At 43.3% G+C, this 24,468-nt stretch overlaps 1 protein-coding gene across 4 annotated transcripts in view; it reads right to left on the bottom strand.

Moving 5' to 3' along the window:
• LOC124607819 (calpain-A) overlaps positions 1 to 24,468 on the bottom strand; it is a 602,483-nt gene that overhangs the window by 230,601 nt on the left and 347,414 nt on the right. The window contains exon 1 of one of the 4 annotated variants that reach the window (XM_047139937.1): positions 21,467 to 21,888. The exons of the other annotated variants lie outside the window; for them this stretch is intronic. Coding sequence (XP_046995893.1) covers positions 21,467 to 21,613 — 147 coding nt within the window. The 5' untranslated portion in view covers positions 21,614 to 21,888. Of the gene's footprint in view, positions 1 to 21,466; positions 21,889 to 24,468 lie in introns of those variants that run through there. 4 annotated transcript variants of the gene reach the window in all.

Genomic DNA, 24,468 nt, shown 5'->3' on the forward strand with positions numbered 1-24,468 from the left:
GCAGAAACGATTAGAATTTGAACCTTGTCGGCCCGCGGGCTCAAGGTTAACTTCGATATCGCGGCGGAACACCACCTACCGGTAAAATACGCTTGTGGCTGTGTCTGTCGTCGCTATAAACCGAAGGTACACAGAAGGCGTGCAGGATGCCTCGCAGACGTACGCGCGAATCGTACCGTCGAATCAGTGAGTTTGAAAGAGGTCGTATTACTGACATGTGAGAATGTGATGCATCCATTCGGGAAACTGCTGCTCTTGTGGGACGAAGTGTTTCGGCAGTGCAGCAGGTGTGTGCATTATGGTTTACGGAAAGCCGTAGAACTTGACGAGATGAATCAATCTCATCACCCAGACCACCCTCCGAGAAGATGGCCATCTCACCCGACTGGCATTGCAGGGCAGGTCTGTGTCTTCCTGAGTCTGGTGCGACAGTGTAACAGATCGTACACTATCATGGGTGACAGTCCGCCGCTGTTTGTTACGGCATGGTTACGTGCCCATCGCCCACTTCTCCGCCTATCTTTCACTAATGTGCAGAAAGACGCTAGACAGCTATGGTGTATGGAACGTCATTTGGTTGGCTCTAAGCACTATGGGACTTAACGTCTGGGGTCATCAGTCCCCTAGACTTAGAACTACGTAAACCTAACTAACCTAAGGACATCACACACATCCATGCCCGAGGCAGGATTTGAACCTGCGACCGTAGCGGTCGCGCGGTTCCAGACTGAAGCGCCTAGAACCGCTTGGCCACAGCGGCCGGCTACGCAACTGGGGACAGGAATGGTATCAGATGGGTGTTTTTCAGACGAATCCAGGTTCCGTCTGTTTGAAAATGATGGTTGCATTTTGGTTTGCCGCAGACAGGGGGAGCAACATCACAGTGACTGCATTCGCACAAGAGAGATCGCACCTACTCAATGCCTTATATTGTGGGGTGCTAGTGTGTACAATCACAAACCACACTGCCTGACCAGGGCGCTGTGATCAGTGTGCACTGCATGAGTGGCATCCTGCGACCCAGAACGTAACGTTCTGCACAACACCGCAGACGCATTTTGACCATCTTGCGCACGTTATAAACGCCGCCTTTTTACAGTGACATGGTTTTTTAATGTCTCCATAGAAAAATAAACTTGACTGACATTCTGAAAACAGCTTCTTTCATTGCACAGTCCAGTAGCGAATCACGCGCAACGCAGCAGGTCACTGAATACGTACGAGGTTAGCTGGTGATGTATAAAGGAATTTAGTTTGGTGCAAGCTTCTCGGGAGGTGATTTCTTCTTCCTTCTCGATGAGCCATGTGCAGTTTTGACGTGTTTTTATTAGAGTTTTTAGCTGACAATAGAAATATACATCGCAGGATTGTACTAGTGGCCTACATTTGGGGGGGTGGGGGGAGATTACTTTGATACTGCACGTTGGCAATACGTCTTCGTCTTTGAACAGTTCGTCGTATACTCGTGGATTTGTTTGTCCTCTTCACGAGTCCATCAACAGAAGACCTTTATTCTCTTGCACGTAGGGCTTCATCACATCACTTACATATTTTTTGTGCAAGTCTGTTGTCAGTTAACCGGATTTAGAAGAATTGATGATAACCTTTGTATATCTTCGTGCGTACGCATCTACTGATTTTTTAACCCTCGGTCCAAATGAGCCAGTACTCTCCTGAAGGCATATGGCCGGCCGCTGTGGCCAAGCTGTTCTAGGCGCTTCATTCCGGAATTGCGCTACGGTCGCAGGTTCGAATCCTGCCTCGGGCATGGATGTGTGTGATGTTCTTAGGTTAGTTAGGTATAAGTAGTTTTAAGTCTAGGGGACTGATGACCTCAGATGTTAAGTCCCATAGTGCTTAGAGTCATTTTTGAAGGCCTATGTAAAGATGTGGCAATAGTTTTCCTGAAAGGCTTATAGCATGTTGTGCTGTATACGAGGGTGTTACTTTGTTCATATTTTTTCGTTTCACGCGCACCACTTTTGACCCTTGGTGTTCTAGGGTCGGTCAAATGTCGACTGATACTGGCAGCCTAGAAAGAGAAAATACAAATGTAAACCTATTATACGTGACAGTGCAAAATGTATGTCGATTGAAGTAGACAAATAAAACATCTGGCGTACCTGTCTGATCGGTGTTGATAAAGTACTTGTCGTAGTTGGGGATAAGAGCTCGACTCAAGCGGCGAAAATTCTCTGCCACAGCTAGGGTTTCCTCAGTAGCAGCAGTCTCTCTTTCCGATACAAATTCTGTAGCCTTTCTCTATCGGATTTTATGCCTTTGTTTAAACCTTGACCCACGTTGCTGAAACTTTGAATTCCAAATCTTCAAACTGTCTCACAGAAGCAAGTGCCCATTGTTGCAAGTTTGTAGTAGTGACTTCTGGTTACAGCTCTGTGCTTCTACGAAGCTATCATACGTCCAGCAATCAATTGTGTGATATTTGTCGTTCCGAGTTCAACCCTGTTTAATATGTTCCTCCCAAATTTTCAAATCCCGCTTATGCTTCAAGTGAGACGCACCTATTGTTTGCAGACTCTTCAAATTCCACTTTGGATATATTTTTGCAAGATCAACCGCCATTATTTTGTAATCCAGTGGAAAGGATTCTGGATCTTCTTTCATTTTTTTGGCATCAGATTCGTAGTCATCACCTGACGAAATGCCACGCTTCACGCCTGCATATTCACGTACTTCGGCGACGTCGTCGAACAGTATCAACTCAACGTCGCACAAAAACGTATATTCGGGTAAAATGTCTAGTATTTTCTGTTGTCTTATTTGCCACTTGAATGTGTTCTTCGGTTATTACAGTGGAACCTTCTGATGTGATCAGTTCCTCTTCGGTCAAACGCTGTAAACATAAATCCAGCGTCGTCTTCAATCGTCGTTTCGATGCATCGCTGTGGAGGCTGTTATCTTCTGACTCCTGTTCTTTACCTATCGTCGTTACGATTTTCATTTTTGTCCGACATTTTCAATCTTTCGACAGTATTTTCCTCCAACAGTTGTTCGGTATAGTTGTTTTGTCTGCATTGATTCCGATATTTCCCAGAATATACTAATCTCGCAATTTTCACGTTACCCGGCCAAGAGCGAGCAGGTGAATGAGTTACCTTGCTAGCGCTGTCCCTTAACTATTGTAAATCACTACAAAACGACGTTGTCTGACGATTAAGGCACACGTCAACGGCAAAGTTGACAACATGAACAGCGATACCAGTTCAAAGCACGGTCATAATAAGCGTGAAAAATAACCATGTCTAGAGCGAGTATCCACGAGAGATTGTCCAGTACACGTAGCACAGCATACAATCGGCAGCGCAGTATGTACACGGAACCTGAATGTATGGCGACGGATGATCTGTTGCCCGGTCGCGGCCTTTACATAGCTGCCCGTCGTTCAGGCCGGCGTCGTTGGGGCTGGTGGTGTTTGTGCCGACAGCGCCACCAAGGTCAAATTAAACTCATTGTATACGGTTATTCGTGTTTGCACCTTATGGACCGTTCACAACCCCAAGTTTGCAAGATAATGGGCTTGTTCTAAAGACTGACGTCCCATGCTGATGTGAACGCAGAAATACAAAGTAACCTATCTGATGTTGTGGTTAATTGTGACGTCGGTAGTGTACGCATTAAGGAGCACAAAAATATTCCCCGCTGGGCGGAGTCGAACCCGCGACACTTTCAATACGATTCTGTTCTCGTTCCGCTGAGCCAAACACCATTTCACACTGTCACAGCGACAATTGATAAGGTGCACATGGTGACACGTATCAAAATTCCTAAACGCTCGGCTATCTTAAGTTCCCACTTGGAGCACTTTCAGGTCTCACCACTCCTTACATGTGCCATGAATTTGGACGAATTCGGCGATGACGAGTAGGCGTCCTCTCATTGTCCGTGCGAATCCCCACAGATGAACTTTGGAACCAGCATGGATGGCTGTACCGTAGGACACCACTCAGGTCTTATACGTGTCAACGCCATCACCCATGGAACAAGTTATCCGGGCCTTGGCAGGCCCTGGGCCTACTAGGCAACAGGGAGCATGCTGAACCTAGGTGACTAAAATGCTAATCATTTCTGCAGAACATACTAATGTACATGTCCTATGAATATGAACGTCCTATCTGAAGTCATTCAATGTGTGTTGTTTTTCTTCTGAACGTATCGTTTTATCGGAAATTAATTTTTATGAGTACCATGTGTACGGTAACATCACCCGTAAAACCGGCGCTGACAGTTTATGACGAATAATGCTATAGATTGTGCTTGCTTCTGCATGATTGTGTAATTCCCGCTTGGTTTCCAGAGGCCGGTGGCAATTTTGAAGCATTGAAATGATGTGTCACACATAACAGTACTTGTTTGTCCACCCAACGTTCACATACCTTTTTAAAATTGTTATATTCTCAGATTTGCAGCATGTAACGTAAACACTTTTTAATGAATGGGTTAAACGATTGGCTCCTTGTGTAACTCGAGGACCAAATTTAGCAATAGTTTCTTGTAAATACAGGCAAACTTTAGGCAACAACTTAGCACACGCGGTAATGGAATAATGCGCCCCGTACGAATGCGTGGTTTTATTTATATTTCCGACTGCGACAATGGTTCGTTCTCCTCCCTTACTCGACAAAATAGGTCGAATGTTCGTCCGATACTAGCACCCTGTCGAGTCGGTGTTGATCACGTAACCACGATTGGAACAGGTAATACGTGACGCAGCCTAAAAACTGCTGCCAGTTTCTGTAGATCTACGATATTTCCTATCACTGTGTTCGAGACGTATTTCGTGGCGTGCCTTTGACGAATTTTATACTCTGGTTTGAGATTCTTTGCCCAAGATAAAAAGCAGAAATTGTAAAATCCTTATTGGTCGTAAACTCAATCGCTACACCTGACCTGCAGCCCACTGCTGGAGCATTCTCGTTGCCGCATGCTTTTAACGGCGGCGAGATTTGACAAATCGATCGTATGTTTATTTATTGACTGGTATTTGTCGTACCTAATCCCTCTTAGCTAATGACATCTTTTTCCACAATGTCATTCTTTATTATTTTTTTCAGAGCCGCTGTTGCTCCTTTCTTTTGCAAAGTTTGCAGATTCCAATGTGGATGTTTCCGCTTTTACTTTGAACTGCAAACAGTATTGTTCCGTAGCTCGAACTATTTGATTTCCAGCTCGTAATTCCCATCCAGAACTGATGGAGCAGACTTCAACGTCACTGAAATGTAACAAGTTTCAAGATGTTCCATTTAATCACTTTCAACTTCGCGATACAGATCTGTAGCGTTAACAAAAGCCATTTGTTCTACAACTCCAAAAATCGCTCTACGATAGCCTCTCCAATTTGGAACGTCGAGAAACTGAATTGCCACGGTGCATCTGTTTTGTAATTCTTGCATAAGTCAAATCGTAGCGTCAGTCACTTCCCTCTTTTCTTCTGTGACACAAATTCTCATTTCAATGCTGGTCGAAGTGAATGCATCATCCACTACCACAATTGTGCAACTCCACAATTATGGTAAACAATATATTACTACATAATGCAACACAATCAATGACAAACAAGAAACAAGAGCAATGCACATGGATTCTTTTATCTGTGTGTACTCAATGTAGCGCCTCGAAATAAACAAAGCGTCCCATGATCAGTTGTTGTGGTTCTTCGAGGAATTCACAGCAGTTCCTGTCGATCCGGTTTTCATACAATAAGTCTTACAAAGTTACTTCTCCACTATTGAAACTGGTTTGAGGTAATTGATTCACTTACCCTACCGATTCATTTACCTTATGAACCCTTCATCCGTTTCGGAATTGCTTCGAAATAAAGTTTCGTATGCAAAAACAAGAAAAGCATTATCCTTGCAGCATTCAAACGCGGAATCTCCGTTCACGAAGCAGGTGTCTTGGTAACTCAGTTTCCGTCGCTTTCGCTGAAGCAGATTTACCTTTGTGCGTGTATGAGGGACAGTCTTAAAAGTTTCTTTATCCTACTTGATTTCTCGGACAACATAAAAGATGAAAAATTCTCCGTTTACAACCAGCTATCGATTCAGTTAATTTGGAGTCTATTTAGTGTCAAGAACTTTAAGGGTTGTTCTCTCAAAATGTGGGAGGTAGTGAGCCGAAATAGCCTACAGTACTCACTTTTTTTTTTTTTTCATACACAAGCGACCTGTCAAAAATGAACCGAATTGGTTGGTCGTGTCGGACGTCCTTCTCTTGTAAGTGCCAATGGTATAGTTTAAATCGCAGAATCTTTCCGGACTCTCCCATGGAGGAAAGCGAAGTGACTCATTAAGATTCTCTTGTTGTTTCCATAGCGATAGAAGAGATCAGCTTGTTAAGCATTTCACGATAAAAAATATAAATAATAAGCCAATAAATAAAATTTACGTCTAAATATCTATATCTGTTTATTTCCTCTTTAACTGCAACTGGTTCCAAAATCACAAAGCTTCATGTTTAGTTACATGAAGTAATCTATACATTTTGTATCCGAAAATTTTTCATGTTACCGCGAGGCACCACTATCCATCAACGCTTATGACTACATGGGTATATGCCGCCTCAGGGTTACATGGTAGATTTGCGGAATCAACGACTACTGCATTATGTGACTGAGAATGAAGCCTTGTGACTTTTTACCCAATTGCAGTTAAAGAGAAGTGCAACAAAGCATTCTGGACCCAAAAACATAAAATATGAAAAGGAAATAAATAATAATTTTTGCGTCGGGAAACCATAAAATCCTGCCCATCGGATGGGAGCTTTGGGCTCGGTGGCTCTGTTCCAGAAAAGCATCCTAGGTACAACCACTGAGTTTCGCTCTCTTCCTAGCTTCCACAAAAAATGCGAGTCTATAGTATTTGGGAGAAGAGAAGTTTGGAGCACAACTTGACAAGAAGAAGGGACCGGTTGGTAGGACATGTTCTGGGGCATCAAGGGATCACACATTTAGCATTGGAGGGCAGCGTGGTGGGTAAAAATCGTAGAGGGAGACCAAGAGATGAATACACTAAGCAGATTCAGCAGGATGTAGGTTGCAGTAAGTACTGGGAGATGAAGAAGCTTGCACAGGATAGAGTAGCATGGAGAGCTGCATCAAACCAGTCTCAGGACTGAAGACAACAACAATAACATAGTATTGTTGCTACGAGGCACCCGAGGCGTTATTCTAGCGCCAAACTGTAACGGCTTTCGTTGCCCGCATACAATGGCAACTATCCTTCGCGAAGTGTGAATGATTTATATCAAGTGTATGTGTCTATTGTTAGAAATACATGAGTCGAAGATTTTGCGGAATGATGATGACAGAAACCCACTGCCGGTAGATAGCCTACTGTTCTCTAACAGCCGAAGGGGGGCTGTCGAGCTTCCGTCCCCATCCTACGAACATCTCCGTAAGCGGTGCCTCACCTCATTAAACACTGCGAAGAGCTTCGGAATTTAACCCATGACAATAGCGCAGTATGGTGGTAAGGCTACGAATTCCTTAACAATCCTAAATATGATCACTACTTCCTCTCACTCATCCTCACAGATGTAAGCGAGTTGAGAGTTTTAACATCCAGACGAACGACGTCATGAGCTCGCTGGCAATGGCGGGAAAGGGATACATTCGTGTGACCTTGTTGAAGGAAACAACTCTGCTTTAAGTGATTGAGGAAAATCAGACTGCAAACATTCGACACAGGATGCTTAGTGAATAAGATTCTAACCTCCGGATACCAGTAGGCAGCATGACTATTCGATAACAATGCCGGTCGTGTTCGAAATAATGACTGGTTTGTGTAGTCTCGTCCAGAAATGGCGGTGCCAGTCCGAAGTCGGCAACGCGAATCAATACGTCTCACGGCAATCCGAAACGATGTATAGAAGACCCTCCTGAAGACCACACCTCCCAGCTTGGCACAGCAGCACCTTTACACTGACGCCAATGTAGTGTCGACTGTATGCAAGAGTTCAACCTAGTTCGAGACCTCAGCTACAGCAGTCTACATCAACGTGTGCGATGGTGAAAGTTAACGTTTCAGGTGAATTTGTACCGTTGTAAATGTCGAACATTGTACCTCAAGAGAACAGTTTATTACTTAATGCATCAAGTGATGAAAGCATCACGAATGACAGTTATAAATTACCCAATACTCCAGGGGCAGAGTAAATCTTTTATTCATTTATGTAATGAAATTATCTAACATTTCGTCTGTTTTAGTTAAAAATGAACGACCTCCCAGAGCACTCAAAGAACCCACAGTTGTAGCCAGGCCATTGTAGTTTCGTCTGGTCACGACACTTTGTACATCCTATAAGTGAACACGCAACCATATGGCACTTCGACTGTTGTGGTCTTCTGCGTTGAGTGTCTTCTATATCTGCTTTCTACACACAGAATCGACAGAAGACTTTCAGTTGAAGAAGACTTGGCAACTGGGCTGTCAGTGGCATTAAATATAACGAACTTGAGCCGAAGCAATCTGGAAGCCAATATCTCATCAACTCATTCAACATCTGATTCGATCTCTCAGCGTGTTTACTACCTGATTGTAGCCGACGGTAGGAATGCTGCTTATATGGCAATGCTTACGTCATTCTCATGTTAAATTATCGCTTACGTTTCACCACTACCACCATTTAACATTACTATCGAAGTGACAAGCTCTTGGTGAAAAGGAAGAAGAGGTGCAGGCAATGTGGAGGGAGTTGAGGTTTCAGTTTTTTATTATAAATTGTCCTCACATTTGCTCTAAGGTACTGGAAGCAGCGTCGTGTAATACATGGTATGTGTGCTAGTACGCAACTAGACAGCATTGGCTCGCAATAGGTACAACTAAGGATTAGAAAACTTCTGCGATACCTAGTACAGCAACCACAGACCCACGAAGACGATTCTGTCCGCTTTTCTCCACGGAGGTGGAGGGGAGGGGAAGGGAAGGAGGGGTTGAAGGTGGGGCTACGACAGACGAAGTGGGTGTCGACCGCACGTTGGGGGGAGTGTGGCGAGGTGAGCTGAGCGAGGTATGGAGCAGTGTGGGCGGCTAATAACGGCTGCGCTGTGCCGCGCATCACGGCCCGCTGGAATTTCCGTTCACCGCCCTTGTAGCACTGCCTCCAAATTAACACGGCGTTCCATTCTGTCGGCTGTAAGCTTTGAGTGACTTATTCTGAGCCTCATCCAGCGGCAGTCAATTTCCAGGTTCCGATTAGCCACACTCCTCCATCGTCATATTAAAAGAGACAGTTCCTTGATACCAACAAAATGATACGTTTGACCATGATGCTATTCCAAAAATCCATGTTCGATAAAGAAAACGCAACTACAATCCTGAGTGTATGATGCCACGCGGTATCGACGAAGCGGTGCCGCCACCCCTCTATTACCTCCTTCGATTTCATTATGGAGGACCATTCACCCTGTCGCGTATGTTCACTTTTCCAAGCCGAAGCAGTCACTTTTCCTATAAGCGGTTTCTCACTTCTCGTCCCTTCTACAGTATTGGGACCTTGAGGTGTCAGGTGTCAAATATTATTATCGAGAAAAAATGATATTCTCCATTTTTCCTCAGCTGAGTATCTTTTTAAATGCCTATTGATTTTGAAGCAGTTACGGCTTTTGTTTCACAGTGTTTCCAGATCGATAGCAAATAAATGAAAAAAATAGATAGCTGAGTGGAGGCAAATAGCAAGACAATAGCCTTTGTTCTCCATACAAAATGATGTTCCTCGGCAGTCCCGACCAAGACCGTGAGCACACTATCGACAAAGAGTCCTTGGCAGTACAGAGAGTCTAACCTTAGATCTCAACATGGCAGTCCGACACGCTAGCCGCTTTGATTAGGACGCTTACTGTATTCAACTACTTATTTAATGGATGTTACTTCCATGTGTTATTTTTAAATTGAAACATATTTCCCTCGTAATGATTTAATCTCATTCCGATCAGCCAATTATCCTGGCTACGATCGACTATCAACAGAACAACAGCCTTCTAAATAAATTAGCTGCAAACATTAGCACATCCACTTCTAATAAATTCGTTTTACCTAATAGTTACGAGATAGTCAAACAAGCAGAAGACACCAGTAGCCCCACATATTTGTTACGATGGAGTGATTAGTTTTAAAGGCTTATTAGCTCGCAATAAATCTCTTTGCCTGAAATTGGTTGACATTACTGAATGGATGAAGGACAAAGGCGAAAGTGAAAAAAGAACAGTAACAAGGCAGACGAACTTAAAGCTAAAACGGAAACGACACAGTAGAAACGAACGACCTCTATCAAGGAAACATATTATTCTACATGAGCCTAGTAATGGAACTCCCACAATCTGATTGCCGAAGGAGAAGAATGTGCTTCAGACCAATGGCGGACAGTTGTGTTGGGTGGCATGGTGTTTTGTTACCCAAAAAAATCCCATGTTATTTGGGTACATGAAGTCCATGAATGGCTGTAAAGAGTCTCCAAGTAGTCAACATAACCATTTCCAGCCAATTATCTCTTCAATTGGACCAGAGGTCCCAGTCCATTTCAAGTAAACACAGCTCACACCGTCCTGGAGCCATGGCCAGCTTGCACAGTGCCTTGTTGACAACTTGGGCCAATGGCTTCATAGGGTCTGCGCCGCACTCCAACCCTACCAATCTTACGAACTGAAATTGGGGCTCATCTGATTAGACCACTGTTTTCCAGGCATCTAGGGTCCAACCGACATGGTCACGAGCCCAGGAGAGACGCTGCAGGCAATGTGCTGTTAGCACTCGCGTCGGTCGCCTGCCGTCATAGCCCATTAGCGCAGAATTTCTCCGCACTGCCACAATGGATATGTTCGTCGTACATTGATTTCTGCTGTTATTTTATGTAGCGTTGCTTGTCCTATAAGCACTGACAACTCTAGGCAAACGCCGCTGCTCCCTGGCGTCAAGTGAAGGCGTTGTCTGTTGTGAACGCCTAAAATTTGTTATTCTTGGCGCACTATTGACACAGTGGATCTCTGAATACCTCAATTATTTCCAAAATGGAATGTTCCATGCGTCTAGCTCCACACATCATTCCGCGTTTAAATTCTTAATTCCCGTCGTGCGGCCGTAATCATGTGGGAAACGGTTTCACATGAATCAGTTGAGTACAAATGGCAGCTCCGTCAATGCACTGCCTTTTTATACCTTGTGCAAGCGATACCACCGCCCTCTGCAAATATCCATATCGTTATCCCACTACTTGTCACCTCACCTCAGTATACATCAAGGACTGTACAATCAGTTCTGCAATGTTTACAGTGATTCTAGTGGAGAGTAGGAAACGGACGAGATCCCAAGTGGAAACTGAGATGACTCATCACAGCGCCTGTTTGTTGCGTCCACGTGCCATGTCGCGTGGTAGCGTGGAAAGCGCTTTCACCCGCCGGGTCGTCGTACCTGAAAGCAACCACGCCCTCGCGGGACACTTGTTGCTGGTGTTCTGGCGGCGACAGCTGGGGGGTCTGCGCGTTCTATTAATAAGCGGTGACGCCGCGACCAAGGGGGACCGCTGCCAACCTGGAGGCGCCTACCCAACCTGCTGGCCCGCCCCACGACACGGCGCAGTACGAGGTGTCTACAAGCTCGTGTTCAGTGTCTTCTCACTCCCCTCTAGTTACAGCAGGAAACTTGAATCTTCATGAAGATACAGGGATTTGAACCACTCTTCCTGAAAATGCGTTCAGTGCACTGAGCATTGAACCGTATCCTCTCAATTGGAGCTATATACTCTTACCAAATATGTTAATCAGCTATTGAATATTGGCAGATGGGTGATAAATTCAGGGCCATGAGACAAGAAACAACTGAACGACGGTTATTATGCATTGGATTTCGAGTAAAAGCTATTGTTTGTGGCGCTACAAATCATTGGTCAATACGATACTTCTAAAATGTATGTTGAACGATGAATGTATCACTCCTCAACCCTGAAAATTTATTGATAAACCACACCTTATCGGTTTATTTCAGTCTGTTACAGGATTTCTTTGGTCGCAGCATGCACTTAACTCAAAAGACTTTGGCATCAAATAGGTATCTGACAGCTTTGAAGGGACTTAGAAACACTGCATGATGTCCATATGTTATCATGAAGAGAGAAAAACGGTATTTGCTGTTCACAATTTGATAATAAGTTGATAAACTGAAGTTCCTTCGGAGAATAAATCGACTGATATTTATCGTTCTCATTATACAGCATGTGTGTTTACATAGTGCAGGACTTCACTATAGTTGCAAGACAAGTGGGCCATAGAAATGAAATAGGGAGTAATTAAGAGATTTTAAGTGCGTAGGGGAATGAATGACACCCCATACAGCTACTGTGTCAGGAAGGTATAGACTATGTACGAACTTTAAAAGTCTGCTGCTAAAAATCGACATAAAATTATGGAAAGGCAAACAATGTAACAGCGTCAGACATTGGATCGTCATTAAGCTGACGAATCTGCCTCTTTGAACAAAAATGCCTACTGGCCTGGAAGACACTAGGACTTAGGATAAAGGAACGACACCAGAGACTGATCGAACAAGGCGAAACTGTGTCAACCTAAAAAAGTCAAAAAACTCCTTAGAAGAGACGACTGTATTCTATATCCATATTAACAGTACCGACATACAGACAAGCCAGACGAAATGTTACAAGCATGGAGAGCTGGGAATCGCAAGTAAGAGTACGGTAGTGGATGAATATATGGAGGAAAAGAGTGGATTATAGATTGACGCTAAGTTTTCCGAGCTTCAACTAACGGGAAATAAACAGGCAACTCGTCAAGAAGCCCACTCTGAAAAACTAAAAAAGTATTGGGTTGATCGAAGGAGTATTCTGAAACGTAAAGTGGTGAGCAGCAAGATAAGTTCCGTATCAGCGTGTCCAATCTTGGTGGCGGATATATTGTGCATATTATTGGGTGCCAGACTTTACTGGCAGTACGCAGAACAGAAGTGTATTGTATCTCTTCAGAAAGTAGGACTAAAGGCCTGCTGTAGGAACGACAGTTGGTCGTAACGCTGAGGGATCCATAACAGTTAACAAGTCTAGCTTTATTACACGGGAAGTGCCAGGAAAGGTGGTGCGTCTGAACTAATGAGTCACTCCCATGTCTTTTTTTTCCTTGCGGTACGACGCATCGGAGAACTGTTTACATATAACAGCTCAATGTAGGCTCCTGAAACTTTGTAAGTGGATCTTTTTTCCAGCGTTCAGATTGTTCGGCGTTACTGTGAACCTCTCTTGATAGTCAAACTAACCTGTGACCATTCGTGATGTCCCTTTTATGCGTTCCATATCCCTTGTTCGTCCTACTTCACAGGTGCTTTGTCTCAAATTTTAGGGTGTAGTAAATACAACAACTTACTGGACATAATGTTTGGATTAGCATATATTCTGCTAAATGTGTTTCAATATCAGATCAACAAGGCTGCACCTCAGGAAAGTTGAAGCAACCTAAAGTGAACTTCAGATTCACGAAAATTACGCCATAAATTCCGAAAACAGACAATACATACAGGTGCTGGTTTATTCATGTGAACAGATCCATCAGAGTAGAGTTTAAGGCTTTAAGTTTTTACACATTATCAAGAACCAACGTAATATTTAAGGAAGGCTATTTTCAACTACTAGTTGCGAAGTATGTCGCTGGTAATCTTGCGGACTAACTAGACCGACCACGGGTATTGAACTAACGGAAAGGCAGACAACAGACTTGCTTCAAAACAGAATGACTGGCAGCCGCTGTGTACCGCCCGTTTAGCGGTTGAAATACGAGTAGTGGGTGCTGGGCTGTGAATGGCGACCTGCCCACGCACGGAACTAGGAAGCGCTCCGGGTGATGTGTGACGCAGTGGTGCGAAAGTAAGCGAGATCGGGACTCGGGCACTTGCACACCGAAGTCGCCAGCGTCCAGTTAACGTAGCAGTTAGCGAAGCGGCCACTGGCGCCAGCCGGACGCATGCGTAATCCACAACAATACTGGACGCGATAAAGATAGGCGGACGACACGCTTTCGTCAAGGCTAGCGGCAATATGGGTTTTCCAAAATTATGGAAATACTGTTCTGCCTCGAGCAAACAAATTATTATTCTTTAATATGCAAACATCTTTCGATGAAGTTTCACCATGGTCAGTGGACTCATTTATTTTCTTGGTATCACATACTGACATTTATGTGGATATCTTTATTTCCAGTGGAGTTAATATTTTGCTCCAGTTTGTCATCTTTTGTTGTTGCCTTGTTTCAGTTTTTCATGCCTTTGCTTAAAATGTACTTTCCTAACACGCACTGTGCCACTGTCTATTAAATATTCACGTGTTCCGCCATCCTGATGTTTTTAGTGCAATGATTAAAAGAAGATTTAAAACCTCGCCGCCAACGGCATGATATGGCACATACTCGTGTCGGCCAAGCATGAGGTCGGAAATCAGTTGCGCTAGTTTCAAAACCGCTACTGTGACATTTCGGCTTTGTTTAAATAAATCACAAAAGACAAGTATGGATAGCTGCTTTGGCATTTGAACCATTTCCTACATGAATAAAAAGTGCTGTGATTTATTCATTGCGTATCATCATCGTTCCTTAACTTCCGTTGATTGTTGCTTTGTAGATCGACTCAGCCTGATCTTGCTTATGTATGAAAAAAATTTCATGATTCACTGAGGTTAGTTATTGCTTCCGATGCAGTTGAAGTTTTGGTATCTTTTTTAATGTCCAAAGCAGTAAATCCTGAGAGGCCTTTGATGAAAACATCAATGCCGTTGTTGCGTTAAACTTCAGTAGACTAGATATAAACACACAATAAAAACCACCTGCATACAATACGAACAAAAATGGCTACAAAATATATATTCGGACGTAACGAAATTTTAATTTACTGGAACTATATAAGTTTCATGCGGCTTTTCGCGGATGATGCTGTAGTATACAGAGAAGTTGCAGCATTAGAAAATTGTAGCGAAATGCAGGAAGATCTGCAGCGGATAGGCACTTGGTGCAGGGAGTGGCAACTGACCCTTAACATAGACAAATGTAATGTATTGCGAATACATAGAAAGAAGGATCCTTTATTGTATGAGTATATGATAGCGGAACAAACACTGGTAGCAGTTACTTCTGTAAAATATCTGGGAGTATGCGTACGGAACGATTTGAAGTGGAATGATCATATAAAATTAATTGTTGGTAAGGCGGGTACCAGGTTGAGATTCATTGGGAGAGTCCTTAGAAAATGTAGTCCATCAACAAAGGAGGTGGCTTACAAAACACTCGTTCGACCTATACTTGAGTATTGCTCATCAGTGTGGGATCCGTACCAGATCGGGTTGACGGAGGAGATAGAGAAGATCCAAAGAAGAGCGGCACGTTTCGTCACAGGGTTATTTGGTAACCGTGATAGCGTTACGGAGATGTTTAGCAAACTCAAGTGGCAGACTCTGCAAGAGAGGCGCTCTGCATCGCGGTGTAGCTTGCTCGCCAGGTTTCGAGAGGGTGCGTTTCTGGATGAGGTATCGAATATATTGCTTCCCCCTACTTATACCTCCCGAGGAGATCACGAATGTAAAATTAGAGAGATTAGAGCGCGCACGGAGGCTTTCAGACAGTCGTTCTTCCCGCGAACCATACGCGACTGGAACAGAAAAGGGAGGTAATGACAGTGGCACGTAAAGTGCCCTCCGCCACACACCGTTGGGTGGCTTGCGGAGTATAAATGTAGATGTAGAGTCGTTTATATCATATTTGTTAAACTGTGTTACAAACACTTAATGAAAGATAACGTAATTTGAATTCAGTACTAAAGTAGTTAACTGCATTACTGACTTTAATAAAGACGAGAAAGAAAGGCTACCGTAATAAGTTTGCTCGTACGGGAGGATTGCATTTATTGAAAATAGTGTCTATGAAAGACTTAGTAGTAGCGATTACATCAAGCCAAATTAGGAGCGGAAACACAAAGGGTCTTGGTAAAAAAAAAAAGGGGGGGAGAGAGCGAAAAGGGGGGGGGAGAGAGCGAAAAGGGGGGTGGGGGCGGCGAATAATAACTGAATGATGTATCCGTGTATGTCATGAAAACGGCACAACCTTGTTTAACATTCCACATCATCTTTACATAAGGAAATGGCCTGAGCAATATCTGGCCACCATGCTTTTATGCATTATCAGGAACCAATGTAATATTTAAGGCAGGCTGTTTACAACTACTAGTTGCGAAGTGTGTGGCTTGTAATCTTCCGGAGGAGACAATATTTCGTATTGCGCGGTGGTCACTTTTAGGATAAAATGAATGCGTGGGCGTGGTCTAATGCTGTCTGATGGCTCAGAACGCCGCCGCTGTGTGGGGCTCCGTCAGGGTGCGCAGCCGTACGCGAAAACCAAAACAACTGCACGCGGCCTGGGCTGGCTGGGAGCTGGCAACGACGCGCATCCTCCGATGAATCGCATTGCGGGCGCGTCGCCCACATCGCGCCCGGCACAACATGCGCTCAGTATGTCGCTGCTCACTGTCTCGCGGAGGGTGTTTTGTACTACTACTACTTACTACTGGTTTTCCTTGCTATGCGCGGGATTTCACCAGAAATTCTATGCAATTCTCCCGCAAGCCCGTTTCGTTCCGTATTCGGAAAGAAACAAGGCAGTAATAGCATATTATTTCTTAATACTCTGTAAGTCACAGTACAGCGCACGGCGAAAGGTATCGCACTAACGTTATCAGTTTTATTTCCTACTCCATTCGCGTACTGAAGACAAATATATAGCTGTCGAAATGCATCTGTACATGCACTAATATTTCTCATTACTATCATTCAACAACGATATTTTCCTATATACGACAGCATCGCAAGTGAACAGTCACATTACTAGTGATTTTTGGCAAATTACGGACCCTATTACACTTCCTATCTGTCGAATATTCTTTTTCCAGACACTGAGCTGGTTTTTATTAATAATATATTGCTAAATTCACGCATTTGCTAAGACACTCCGTACGATCGCATCTTTATTAGAAGCCAACGCCGCAAATATAGGGACACTGCACCCACCCGTTCAGCTGCATCTAACGTTTGCAAGATTTCGTTTGCGAATAAGCAAGCTATGCACCGCGAGAGTGGTTTTCTCTGAATCCACGCACATCTGCATTTTTGGAAGTTACCCAAATTATTTCTTTTACCGCTAGTAAATATTTACAGATCAGTGCTGATGAAATAGACGTATGACACTCTTATTTATTCGCAATCAGTCCGTTTAATCCCACATTATCCCCGAACTCCACCTCTTGCCCCATTGGTATTGCTTCTCGCACTTTATTGGTTTAAATGGCTCTGGGCACTATGGGACTTAACATCTGAGGTCATCAGTCTCCTAGAACTTTGAACTACTTAAACCTAACTAACCTAAGTACATCACACACATCCATGCCCGAGGCATGGACTGAAGCGTCTAAAACCGCTCGGTCACTGCGGCCGGCCTTTATTTTATAGCGAAGATATTTAGTCGAAAATTGCTAAAATGTGTGGTTTTCTCTCAACGTCTGAAAAAAAAATGATTGCAGAACTATAGCTCCCCACAGCTATCTGCAGACATGTTTCAGTTAAAGGCAGCAGTACAGTGGAAAGCAGCGCACTGTAAGTGACGTGAAGCCAATCTGACGAAATGGCGTGGTGGACAATGCAGTTTTGTTCTGGATTTCCTGCTAATTGACGCATGATAATGCGTTTCCATGTTTTGAAAACAGTTGTCATTAAATTAAGTGCACTGTCAATTTTATTTGTAGTACAAGAATAATGAGTATTAAAACTACTATCGTAAACGTATTCCCTGAGTACCGCAATATTTCAGGAGTGCGTCGATTATCAAATATACCAGTGCAGTTATTAATGGCAGGAGGAGGATATAGTTCTTAACCTTTCAGTTCCATTTCTTATTTGCGAAGTACTCTTCATTTTGGTAGGAAAATGGACACACGTCCTCAATATTTGGTGGAGAAAAAAAAGTATATGGAAACATTGGTTGTTGACAAGTAAATTACAAGTTGTCACGAATCCTTTAAGATTTTACCATCAAGATCGCGTGATGCAGAATCCAGTATTAAGCTTCGTTTGCTATATTAACAGAATACCTGAGTACTTTGAGTACCCATGAATGCAGTCTGTCAAATGTTGTGTATCGTGTTACCCACTCTAAACAACAAACACAGAGACAGACACTTATAACTTCATAATATCTAGGATTGACTTGTTTATTCTCGTATGGTTGTTAATAACACACTAACCTATATCATTGACAAGAACTATCTGTTTGGCTGAGATTGTAGATGAGAAATTGTCTATTTTTCTGTATCTCAGGTTACAGAAAAATGAGAAAATTTCTCACCTGCAATCCCAGCCAAACAGATAGTTACTCTCTATGTCATAAGTTACAGATCCATATTGGTCTACGATACTGTTTAAGATGTGAAACCGCCATCAAAATACTGGAACCGAAAGTCAGGCATGGCATTTGACTAACCGCATTTTCGAGACAGGAAAAATCGCACGGTGTATAACCAAATTACGAGAACTAGTGAGTTCAGATTATGAGAAAACGGCGAACTGGCAACTTAGTTTTCCTTGATTTAGCTGTCAACAGAAACAACTTCTGAGTAGAGATGGAAAAATCTACTAGAAATGTAAGGTTTGAATTACGAGTGCCGAGAAGTAACAAAACTGTAACGAATTTCAAGACAAGCCGAATGACTAGTACGCCAAGTGCAAAATCGGAACTAATGACGACTAAGAGCCATATGAAGAAAATGGAAGATACTAATAAGCTCTTTGGGAAATCTAGCAATGAAACCGACTTATACAATCGTAAAAATCTCCGCTGATCCTCATGTCCCTATCATTCGCCTGTAATCCCCTCCGAAATGCTTTAGCTCAATAATTTAGAAAAGCAACTGGACAAAAACGACACTTCAGTAAATATTGCAGCCAAAATGAGACCATCACATACACCATTATAAACGAATTCTTAACGAAGAAAGCTTTGTACAGGAACCTTGAAAGGAAGCTGCTTTATTCTAGCCTGAACGTAAAATACAGTAAATGGTTACCGGTTTCAGGTGACCACGACCAGCTTCCGCTTCATATCTCTGCAATGAACTAAGCTACCGCGAAAGTACATTAAAATTATGCTGACGCGGCAAAGTCAGCCGACATAGCACCACAGCGACAATCTTCATAGCCCACACAGGTGTGCGCGTGAGTATTCTGAAGTGCTTGACTGGTGTTATTTCAGAAAAATTTTTAATGTGTTTTTTCGTTAGTGAATCTGAGTACACGGATCTGAAGGGGTCGTCATCGACCGAAACCTGTCGTCACTTACTGTAATTTGCAATCTAAAAGTGGAATAGTTACAGGCGCTGCAGATAATCGATAATTATGTACTGGTGTCACTACTTCCAGAGGAATGCAATAGCGTTACTTTACTTTACTTTACAAATTAGGTCAAGGATACCAGAAGAAAGGCCTTTCAAAGAACTGTTGTGTACATAACATGAAGACGTAAAAATATTTCAGGACCACGAAGGGACACCCGGTATTTTCAGCACAATAAGACTATTCCAGTCACAGCTGAGGGAAGCAGCCGTTTATTCTGGTCGTTTTCGTTAGATGCCATATTTACTAGTTGCTTATCTACTAGCTATTCATTCTTCACCATCAATAGCTGCATCAACATTGAAACACTGATGATGGCCTCTATAGGCAGAGGCCTTCAACAGTTCTGCATCATCTGCACCTGTGACAGATAAGTAATGCGTTTCAACCAATTAAAAGTTGCTCTGTCTCGAAGACAATACGTCCGCCATTATTCAATACAAATGTGTGCACCAATCATACGTAGAACCCCTGACCACAGTACCATTCTTTTCTTTCACATAGACAGCATTAAGGATCATTGCAGAGATCATTAATGTACTCTCCCTCGATGGTTCTCGAAGGCAGAATTTCGACACTTTCCAGGATTCGAAGTTAACATCACCAAGTACATGGCCGGCATGGGAGGTTTAGGTGGTGGCGTTAAGTTCCCTATCGGCGGACAGTTCGCCAACACCCCAAGTGAAGGTGTAGATGGTGCTTCATATCTAGAGTAGGTGCCCACCGATTCACAGCACCGTTTATGCTGGGCGTTGTAAAAACTTTGCATCGCCATTATACAGCAATCTAAGCCACTTCTAGCAAATTGAGGAAGCGCTCCTTTAGGCTAACTTCGAATTAAACTTCTCTCGACAAATCTAGTTTTAGGATTGAAGCTCCCATTAAAAATTAGTTCAGATCGAGCAGTACCACACAGGATAAGGGGTAGTCGACGGATTTGCCGAAGTAAGTTAGGGTGTCAGTAATCCGTATAACGGTGATCTGTATGTCAAAACATGTCTACTGGCGTTCGCTGATCTCACGAACTTGGAAATCAAACTACGCAGTACAATACAAAACACCTCCACATTTTTATATATATATATATATATATATATATATATATATATATATATATAAGAGGAGGAACATGTTTACTTGCTGTGAGTCGTATCCATCACTATTTCTGCTGTCAACAAAGAGAAACAAGGTAACTTAATTAGCCGGCTACTTTTTATGAACAACTTTTTGGGCCCTGCTCCATTATAGGGGATGCGTGAAAATTTTTAGTTAGCAAGGTGAGTGAAATTTTCTATTCGTGAATGACACAACGCCAATTTTTTTTACGAGTCGCGGAGGGATCAAAGGCTCCAAAGTGCTTTATGCTTCAGTAAAAAAAAACAGTGACTGGTTACAATTTCCTCACGGTTTCGTTGTCAGAGGATCTATTTAACTATGTAAAATTTGATTTCCCTTTTGTAACTACATACATTTCATATAATGTTCAGAAAATGCGCCAGAGCCTTTCTGCAAATTGCTGGGGGAGCGTCCGATAACGCAGCGGAGGTAGCATAGCAGCGGCGAACAGGTTTCTGGATAAGAACCGTGGCTGACTCTTTGTTCGCCTCGCTTGTGCAGTAACTGTAACTAAATTTCCAGATGGTGTAGAGTTAACACAGCTAACAAAGTAAAGACTCCTGTTAGAAAGTTTACTTTAGAAGTTTGAATAAATAAACTTCTTAATAGTGTTTTCTCGATACCGTCATATCACTCAACCTTTTAAGAGGTGCTAATTAAAACTTTACTTGTACGTGAAGACTGAATAAGAAATCATCTTTGGTGCGAGTGTAATCTTGCAGCTAGATTAATTAGTGTGTACATCGCATGAAATATACATGAATCGAATTAAACATGATGACCGAATGAAACTATATTAAGGAAGTTACATTGCTAGCATTTTGACATTTCTGTTTTTCTTCCTTACGGAGCGTTAACCACAATATTTGCATGGAAAATCCTCGTATGAGGAGTTTCTCCTGTCAATGGCAATACTCACCACTTTGAGCCTGGCGATCGAGGGCAGTACCCTGGTGAGATCAGTCGCCTTGCGGATGAAAGTGTCGAGGTTTTCGCGGATGCCGTTGAGGTCCCTCATCATGGGAAACGTGTCTTCGCCGCCGTTCTCGTAATCACCCTCACCCATCTCCCCTGAGACGTGAGCACGAAACTAGTAACGACGACTGAGGAGCACAGAACAGTCGGCAAAAAGCAGTGACTCACAGCTTGGCAATGCCAAACTATGTGCAGATCAGCCTCTCACTCTTTCGCACAATCTCTCGTGCAGGAGCAGGATTAGGAGCAGCACACGGGGAGCCCGGATCGCGCCACGTCCACGTCCTCTCTGCACACGAACGCGGCCGGAAGAGAAGGCTGGCTCACCTCCAGCGGGCGTGACCGGCTGGCGCGCACTGACTGTGAGCCGCTGCCGGCCGGCACCGCCGCAACCGCAGACGCGGGGCGATGGAAGCGCCGCCGCCGCTGCCGCCGCCGCCGCCGCCAGTGGCCTTGAACTGCCGCGGGGCGCGGCTATGGCATGAAGCCCCCTCTTCTTTCTTGCGTCAATCTCACAAAGGGGTGGTACCGATGTTCGAATCACGGATTAACTTCATACTTTGTACATTTTGAGTAGTGTACCAGGACCTGAGTCGAAACAAGGCCCCGGGAGTAGACAACATTCCATTAGAACTACTGACGGCCTTGGGAGAGCCAGTCCTTGCAAAACTCTACCATCTGGTGAGCAAGATGTATGAGACAGGCGAAATACCCTCAGACTTCAACAAGAATATAATAATTCCAATCCCAAAGAAAGCAGGTGTTGACAGATGTGAAAATTACCGAACTATCAGTTTAATAAGTCACAGCTGCAAAATACTAACGCGAATTCTTTACAGACGAATGGAAAAACTGGTAGAAGCCGACCTCGCCGAAGATCAGTTTGGATTCCGCAGAAATGTTGGAACACGTGAGGCAATACTGACCCTACGACTTATCTTAGAATAAAGATTAAGGAAAGGCAAACCTACATTTCCAGCATTTGTAGACTTAGAGAAAGCTTTTGACAATGTTGACTGGAACACTCTCTTTCAAATACAGGGCGCGAAAGGCTATTTACAATTTCTACAGAATCCAGGTGGCAGTTATAAGAGTCGAGGGGCATGAAAGGGAAGCAGCGGTTGGGAAGGGGGTGAGACAGGGTTGTAGCCTGTCTCCGGTGTTATTCAATCTGTATATTGAGCAAGCAGTAAAGGAAACAAAAGAAAAATTCGGAGTAGGTATTAAAGTCCACGGAGAAGAAATAAAAACATTGAGATTCGCCGATGACATTGTAATTCTGTCAGAGACAGCAAAGGACTTTGAAGAGCAGTTGAACGGAATGGACAGTGTCTTGAAAGGAGGGTATAAGATGAACATCAACAAAAGCAAAACGAGGATAATGGAATGTAGTCGAATTAAGTCGGGTGATGCTGAGGGAATTAGATTAGGAAATGAGGCACTTAAAGTAGTAAACGAGTTTTGCTGTTTGGGGAGCAAAATAACTGATGATGGTCGAAGTCGAGAAGATATAAAATGTAGACTGGCAATGGCAAGGAAAGAGTTTCTGAAGAAGAGAAATTTGTTAACATCGAGTATAGATTTAAGTGTCAGGAAGTCGTTTCTGAAAGTATTTGTATGGAGTGTAGCCATGTATGGAAGTGAAACGTGGACGATAAATAGCTTAGACAAGAAGAGAATAGAAGCTTTCGAAATGTGGTGCTACAGAAGAATGCTGAAGATTAGATAGGTAGATCACATAACTGATGAGGAGGTATTGAATACAATTGGGGAGAAGAGGAGTTTGTGGCACAACTTGACAAGAGGAAGGGACCGGTTGGTAGGACATGTTCTGAGGCATCAGGGGATCACAAATTTAGCATTGGAGGGCAGCGTGGAGGGTAAAAATCGTAGAGGGAGACCAAGAGATTAATACACTAAGCAGATTCAGCAGGATGTAGGTTGCAATAGGTACTGGGAGATGAAGAAGCTTGCACATGATAGGGTAGTATGGAGAGTTGCATCAAACCAGTCTCAGGACTGAAGACCACAACAACACCAGGACAATATAATTTACTCTACAACAATGCACATTAGCTTCAACGCTAACCACGTGCTCGGGGTCGCGAAGCACCTGTACATCATTGACGCATAAAACTTCTCTTGCAATTTGCTCGAAATGGCTTAAGTAGTATGCCTTACTACTCACAATTTATGATGTCCTAAAGGACTACTACAAGTGTACAAATTTTGAAGTAAATCTGTGATTTGAACGTTGTAGCCTCCTTTTGTCAGTTGACTACTAGTAGTTAGTTAGTCTAGCGTTTAATTCCCATACTAGCCTCGTCTGCCACGAGTGGTCGTTTCCGTTCACATGTCAGCATCTACATCCGATGGCAATCAACAATTTCTTTAGTGAAATTTTCACTCCACAGAGGAGTGTGCGCTGATATGAAACTTCCTGGCAGATTAAAACTGTGTGCCGGACCGAGACTCGAACTCGGGACCTTTGCCTTTTGCGGGCAAGTGCTCTACCGACTGAGCTACGCAAGCACGACTCACGCCCCGTCCTCAGCTTTAATTCCGCCAGTACCTCGTCTCCTACCTTTCAAACTTCACAGAAGTTAGAGTCTCCGTCCGGCATACAGTTTTAATCTGCCACGAAGTTTCAACAATTTCTTTGCTATTCTAAACTCTTGTCTTCCCCTAAAGTTCTCTATGATATTCTAACACTTGTCCACTTACTTCCCTTCTAATCAGAATTTGCCACCATGGGCGCGAACAAAACTTTATCGAAGAGGGTGCAAAATTCTGAAATTTTCATTTTTAATGTTAAGCGACTAGATGACTATGAGAGCACTCAACTTTGACAAGAAGTACTAGAAACTTTATCTCAAAGGTTTAATATTCACGCAACAATTTCTTATGCTAGATTACTTTGATACTTAAAAAGGTAGCCATTTTTCA

Source organism: Schistocerca americana, chromosome 1 (assembly GCF_021461395.2).
Source record: "Schistocerca americana isolate TAMUIC-IGC-003095 chromosome 1, iqSchAmer2.1, whole genome shotgun sequence".
Lineage (NCBI taxonomy): Eukaryota > Metazoa > Arthropoda > Insecta > Orthoptera > Acrididae > Schistocerca > Schistocerca americana.